We start from the raw sequence: 7,407 nt of genomic DNA, 5'->3' as shown, positions 1-7,407 counted from the left end.
CTGTACAGTGAAGCCAAATCTAGAAAAAAAAAAAAAAAAAAAAAAGCATTCTGATAATTACTGATAATTATTCAACGTTTCTGATGCTGCAAGAGAACATCTATAGAAAACATCTGGGCAGGGATTTGCATTATTTTAAGAAATTCATGTATTTCATATAAACACAAGCAAGGCGCCTCCTCCTGCAGAATGAGCGGTGACGCGCAGTTTGGAGGCGATTTAGGAGCCGGTTTTTAACCGCAGAAGAAGAAGAGAGACCCAAAATGGCGATTCTTCCGTTGTAAACAAGCGTCAGTTTCACAAAGTATCTCGGTTGTTCATGCAGCTAAACAGGATGCCGTGTGATTAACATGCACCTCTTGTGGTAGTGCTTCTCTTTGCTTTACCTCGATGAAAAAATATTCGAGAAACCTGCATGAAATTGGAGGTTAAAAAAAAAAAAAAACAGAGGCCACCCGGGGCAGTAGGTGGCAGAGTGCAGCCTCATGTCGGTTTGCGAACCAGGAAATGAAAAGAGGAGGAAGAAGAAGGAGCAAGCGGAAGAGACGTGGCATATAAACAGAAAAGTAACTAGCTAGCAGATAAGTTGAGATTTGTCAACATCTTTTAGAGCTAGTTCTCATGCCAGCCCCATAACGAAGCATAAATGAGAGCCGCACAGCACCACCTGACACGGAGGGGAATCGTCTAAACTCGGCGCGACAGGTAACGCTGTAATTTCCTGACATTAAGGTGAAGATGTGACGTTTGATTTGGGCAGCTAGCTAAGCGTTAGCCGTCACGTTTAGCAGGCAACTTTGGCTCCTTCTCTGAGCTGGCAGCTGGTTTCAGTGCTGTGTGATCAAAACGGAGGCGTGTGGATGCTGAAAATGACACGGAAAATATTTGTGTCAAAAGCAAATGTGCGAAATGTGAATGTCATGCCAGGCTAACAGCACATCCTCTGACGTTACACAGCTAAACATCATGTACAAATCACCTCCGCAGGAAACATGGAAGTCATAACCAGTATTACTAACAATGGATGAACAATATGGCCAAACCACACAGGGAACTAGACCGTTTCGCATCTTTAACACTTGAAACAAGACATTAAACTCAAATAGCCGGTTGCCATGTCGGTGTCCTGTCTGTTGTAGTCACTGCACACTTCATGTTTGTTTGATTAATCCTATGGAAACTACGTGTGTGTGGGTGGACAGCTCAGTGAGTCAGAATTGTGTGTGTGTGTGTGTGCTGTTGTGTGACATTGAGTTGTACCACTTTTAACATAAGTAAAAGTTCAGCTTTACCTAAAGTGTAAAAGGGAGTTGTCTTTACACTTTACAGACACTACCAAGAATAAAAAGTGGCTTAAACAGCAGTAAAATTTGCATACGGTTAAAAAGAAAAAATACCATACAGTACATATAGTAACAACATCCACTGATTTCATTCATTTCCTATAGCTGCTTGTTCCTCATCAGGGTTGTGGGTAGCTGGAATCTATCCCAGCATGCACTGGGTGGAAGGCAGGGAAACACCCAGCACTGGTGGCTAGGGTGTTGCCTGTCACAGCATGCAACTAACACACACACACACACACACACACACACACCTATGGGCAATGTAGGTTGTCCACCTGCTCAGATTGTGGGAGGAAACCACACAAAGACAGAAAAAAGTAAAATCGTCTCTGGAATAAACTTGTGTGGCGAGTAAGGGCTGCGAATACAAGAGTGTGAAAGGTGAAGATTTCACACAGCAGATTTCACATTAACTTGAGTGTTTTTTTATTTTGTTTTTTAGATGTGTGTGCCTGTATGATATGTAGACTCTTCGATGTCTGTTAGCCCTTTGATTTCATTCTAAAACGTGGAAAAAAAGCAATGACAACTCAATAAGAAGTTACCTGAAATTTTGGCAAGAAGTGAGTGAACGGTTACAAGAAAATGACTTGAAAATTACCCAAAAAAGAAAGAAAATGAGCTGAAATTAATCATGTAATTAATCAAGCAAAACAATGTCCTGATTAAACAAACAAACAAACAAACAAACAAGCAAACACTGTGACCTGTAAATTAGCCTAATTTTTTTTTTTCTTGTAACATAATTTTAAATATTTAATCATAAACATTATCAGTATAGTTTTCTGGACATTTTCTCACTATTTATTATTATTATTATTATTATTATTATTATTATTATTATCATTACTATTATTATTATTATTATTCATAATTTTCTCTGTCTCTGACTATTTCTTGTCCAGGTCATTTTCTTTAAACCTTTTACTAATTTCTTGCCAAGTTTTGGGTGATTTCTTGATATGTTGCTCATTGCCTTTTTCCCATATTTATCGAAGAAATGAAGCCAATTTGCTCAGGTTTCAAAGGCTTGTGAATGAAAGTATTTAAACAAGGAATCTGTCGTCCATCTGGGTTTCAGAGGGTCAACAATTTTTTTTCTGTCCAGTTAATGTATATTTAAGATCATGATTAATGTGACAGGTTATCTGACGGATGAATCCAGTACATTCAGCACATGAGACACTGCAGGTCAGCCTCTGGTCATCAGTTGTTATTTGGATTAACAGCCAACCAAATGGCTTTACAAGGAAGGCACCAGCCAACATTTCAGGGGAGATTTGAGTTTGGAAAAATCCTGAAAGAATCTAGTCATGTATTATCTGTGCCTTTATTGTGCTTACAAAAACGTGTGAGCACATTGCCTATATTTAGCAGAACTCTGGCCTCAAGGCACCTAGACTTACTAAAAACCTTACACTGACAAATGATTTGCTCGTAAAAATAAATACTCAGTTCCGCTGACACATCTATATTGCTAAAAGAAACAAACTGGCCTGGTTTTTACACCAAATGAGGACAGTCGCCTAGAACAGAAAACATGTGGGGGAAAAAAATCCTTGAGTCTGAAGAATTAGTGCTGTAAACACCCAAAACGTCTCTTATTATCCTCACTACAGGGCAGCTGGCCATGGGTCTCTGCAAGTGTCCCAAGCGGAAGGTGACCAATTTGTTCTGTTTTGAGCATCGTGTGAATGTGTGCGAGCATTGCCTGGTCTCCAACCATAACAAGGTAAGTGGGCAGACGTGTAACTGTGTCGAACACACGCCACATTGCGTTGTGATCACGTTAAAGTGACGTATGTCCCTTCTCCACCCTTTAGTGTATCGTGCAGTCCTATTTGCAGTGGCTTCAGGACAGCGATTACAACCCCAACTGCACCCTGTGTGACACCCCGCTGACCGATCAGGACACTGTCAGATTGGTCTGCTACGGTGAGGTTTATCATCTCTGGAGTGTGAAACTCATCGGGAGTCTTACATCAAACAAATTTTCAGTTGTTTAGGAGTTCATAATGTTGACGTGTGTGCATGCCGTAAACGAAAGCTCTTGTTAACCCCCTGTCCTCCACAGATGTGTTCCACTGGTCGTGTCTTAACAGCCTGGCTGCCCGTTTGCCCCTGCACACGGCTCCGGCGGGATACCAATGTCCCAGCTGCCAGGGTCCAGTGTTTCCCCCATCCAACCTGGCCAGTCCAGTGGCCGACGTGCTGAAAGAGCAGCTGTCGCGTGTCAACTGGGCCAGAGCCGGTTTAGGGCTGCCACTGGTAAGCGCTTATTGTTGATATATCCCTTTTTAGTGGCCTTACCAATGCTTATATGATTTACAATGCAAATCACAGCTTTATAAACCATATCACAAACAGCCGAACCCAAGTCAAATGGTTACAACTGCACATTTTCTTTCTTTAATCCATAGAAACACACTTGAATCTCATGTTATTTGGAACGGTGAATCAGAGGTGGTTAAGTCGTTTTATTTCAACAAGATTATAAGAGCGTTGTTGGGTAGTCTTTAATTTATTTGTTTTTTGCAGAACCCCACTTTCTCTGATTTCATTTTTTCCCCTCCATAAATAATCCAGAGATCAGCTGTTTGCTCTGCTTTGCTATTTCCACTCGATTAACTCCCTCTACATATCGGTCAAACCTTGCCTGCTTGTACTTGATGGTTTGAGTGAAATTATGAATTGCGAATTGTTAAAAAAAAAAAAAAAAAAAAATAGGGACGACTTCAGTTATAATAATGATGTTTGAGTCTGACCAGTTTCACCTTTTACACACATATAGGCCAAGTAATTCTATTTAGCATTCACAGACATCATAAAACATAAATCGAGTGTTGCGCTGTGGTTTTATTTGTGTCACCTATGACTGAAGTGACATTAAATATTTTAGTAGTATTACAAATTCCATGTGAAGTTGTGTAGTATTTGCACACCTTCACGTTAGAGTATGCTGGTGTGTGTTGTTGGCAGTGCTATATAGACACCTTGACTACTGTTGGTGGACAGTTTCATAACATTGCTGATAATCCCAAAAAACCTGCATTTTCACACTCCTCAACATGCCCCATAGCCTGTGTATACCCCAGAGTTTTCTTTGTCCTGTGAGTCCTCTGTGGTGCTGAGTCACCCACCTTCAGTTATTGCAAATATTGAAGGACAGAAAGCCGAGGACAAACGTTCACATTTGAAATAAAGCACACTAAGATTTTATTCACTTTGTTTGAGGTGATTTATTACGTGACATGTTTGTCATTATTCACCAGTGTAACAGAGCACTGAGTGAGTTTAATGCTGTGATTTGAGGAAAAAAAGGTTATGATTGTATTGTGTTGGGTAAACATTCGACAAATGGACTATCCTATGAGATAATTGTGACTTTTGATTTCTGACAGATCGAGGAGCCAGCTGAAGTCCTCGAGGAGACCACAGCGAATGACGTTACTGATTATAGTGATTGGTCCACATTTAATGGTGAGTCCTTATTTATATTAAAAGTCAGTGTTGTATTTGTTCTAATTAGACAGATGTTCAGCACCTCCCTCCTCTCTTTTTGCCCCAGCACCAGAGCAAAGTGAAATTTACCCCAGCCAAAATTACAACTCCAGCCTCAGCGCACCACCGACGTCTGTTGCAGTTCCAGCACAGGAAGATCATGGAGTTCCTCGCAGAAACGGAGATCCAGCCATGCAGGAACACTCTGTCATCAACTTCACCACAGCCACGACCTGCGACACTATCACAATACACGCAGGTAGAGCGGCAGAAAGATCTTTAAACATGCTCTCATCGCCTGCATCTAAGCTACAGCTTCACTTTCCCTTAAAGAGCTTCTCAATTATATTTACAAACCTGAGATTCCATTTATTTTTATTTTATGTATTCATTTATTTGAGTCTAATGTGAGGATTTGTCAAGTCTCTATTATTTTCATTTTGATGTCACCCAAAACCTTGGAGTCTTGTTCTTAAAAATTGTTTTAGGAAACAGCCATGCTGTGTGCAAAATATATGCTAATTATAATGCAAATGTAGACACTGGACAGGGTCCCAGAGTTTGAAGGATGAAAACCCATTACAAGTATTTGGTGTAATAGCTTCATTTGTTCCTTAGTTCAGTGTGATGTATAGAAAGCCACAGCCAAGTATCAAACCACCATCAGTAAAATTTGCACTGAATTGCACGTTCTGAATTTCTGAAATACCTGTTTGTAAAATTATCAGAATGAAAATGTAAATATTATTGTTGCTATTATTCCAGCATCATCTCCAAGAAAGATCTATGACACCCGGGACATCGCCCCCAGCTCCGTCACACAGATCGACTTTGATGACGACAAGTACCGGCGGCGACCGGCTCTCAGCTGGTTTGCTCAAATTCTCAAGTTAGTATCATCATTTGTCATTTGTTGCTTTCTGTATTTGCCTGTAAAACTAAATCAACACAGAATACTGCTGCTGTGAACCGTTGTGTTTTTGTTTCCTTTCTCTTCCCCTCAGAAACCGCACAGGTAAAAAGAGGACCTCTCTGTCCTGGAAGCAGCGGGTCTTCATGCTGCTCCTGGTTGGCGTTCTGGGATTCTTCACGCTGATAATCATTATGGCTAAACTCGGACGTGCCTCGGCCGGCTCAGACCCCAACCTAGATCCACTTCTTAACCCCAACATCCGTGTGGGGAAAAACTGAAAACAAGCAAAGCATTTGTTTTTGTTTTTTTTTTTTGTTCTGGAGTGTTTCAGGCCTGTGTAGAGTCAGCTGTAATGGGACTTTCCATAACTCGATGCGACCAACAGAGGGAGCCCTTTCCCAGCTTGAATGGAGAAGAGAGAGGGATGATGCACCATTTTTAGAATCGAGGCAAACCTTTAATCAGGCAGCAGGTGCATGCCCAGAGCTCGTTGCAGGGCACTGAAAAATCTCTCACAATATTCAGTTTCCATTTTTGGGAGGGGCTTACCTTTGATCCCAGCAGAGCTACCTGCAGCCGGGGTGTTGATAAAGTGTTCATGGGGTGCTCATATAGGATGTTTTTTCTGCAGTTCTGCTGTGTTGATAACAAGGAGCAGTCTCCATATTTGCAAAATCTGGCTAACTTTTGTCAGTGATCTTTATATGTTAATATTTTTTTATTTATCTTAAGTTCCAGTAATTACAAAATCAACACTGTTAATCCACAAAAAAATGTTTTGCTGGCAAAATTATCAGTAATGTGTGGTCGGCAGTAATGTTGACTCAGTTGGCGCGGTTCTTAACTGATTCCACGTAGGAGCACCGATGGTGTTCGGTAAACCTGAGAAGCCCTGCAGTCTTCCTGGTCAAGTTCCTGAGCAGGGACGAGGACACACAGATCGACCCTTTTTCACTGGACTCAACATCCATCACACCTAATTAATACATAACTATTTATGTGTGTTTGCATTACTTCTGAAATTTCCAATGTATACCGTGCATTGCTTTTAGAATTGCCATAGAAACTGTATGTAAATTTTCACCATGATTTTTGATTGTCCATTAAATGGGAATACTACAGAAATTAAGTATTCAAATATTTTTAATACCACCCTGAAAAGTTAAGTATTAAAAAAAACTTTATCTGGTGTTGTGTAGAGGCAGAATCCAGAGTGAAGTTTGTCCACCTACTCATCCCAAGATGTGACAGTTTCATCAAGATGGAAAACACAACATGGCATGCCCAAGAGTTTTTTTTTTTTTTTTTTTTTTAATGAAAAGTAGATTTTGATTATAAAGCGGTGCTTGTTTAAGGGTGAAAGCAGGTAAGTGTCCTCCCTCTGTCTCGCTATGGTGGTAGGAAACTCCATGTCTGTGTATCTTATGAGATAATGTGTTCCTTCTAACCAAAAAACTCCTGTAGTCTCAAAGATAATGTAGTACTTTATGTCAACAGGCGGCAGGTGAAGTCCAACATATTTGCACACTGCCTCAAAATCAGACCAGGATTCACTAACAACAAGCTCAAATCTATCAGTTGCTGTCCTGACCACAAGGGGATGTCAAAGTTCAAGGCTGTGTATGGGAATGTGCAAATATTTGGAAA

The 7,407-nt window shown here is 40.6% G+C and overlaps 1 protein-coding gene across 1 annotated transcript; it reads left to right on the top strand.

Annotated features, from left to right (window-relative positions):
- The first annotated feature begins 281 nt into the window (after nt 1–281).
- Nucleotides 282–6,885, top strand: zfpl1 (zinc finger protein-like 1). Its single transcript, XM_030069435.1, has 8 exons — nt 282–705; nt 2,966–3,078; nt 3,170–3,281; nt 3,421–3,614; nt 4,748–4,826; nt 4,915–5,106; nt 5,613–5,736; nt 5,852–6,885. The coding sequence occupies exons 2-8, from the start codon at nt 2,977–2,979 to the stop codon at nt 6,036–6,038; spliced, it is 990 nt and encodes a 329-aa protein (XP_029925295.1). The 5' UTR covers nt 282–705; nt 2,966–2,976; the 3' UTR covers nt 6,039–6,885.
- Nucleotides 6,886–7,407: the final 522 nt, after the last annotated feature.

This window comes from Myripristis murdjan, chromosome 14, assembly GCF_902150065.1.
Source record: "Myripristis murdjan chromosome 14, fMyrMur1.1, whole genome shotgun sequence".
Taxonomy (NCBI): Eukaryota; Metazoa; Chordata; class Actinopteri; order Holocentriformes; family Holocentridae; genus Myripristis; species Myripristis murdjan.
Note: the sequence above shows the minus strand (reverse complement) of the source record. Positions and strands in the feature narration are given on the sequence as shown.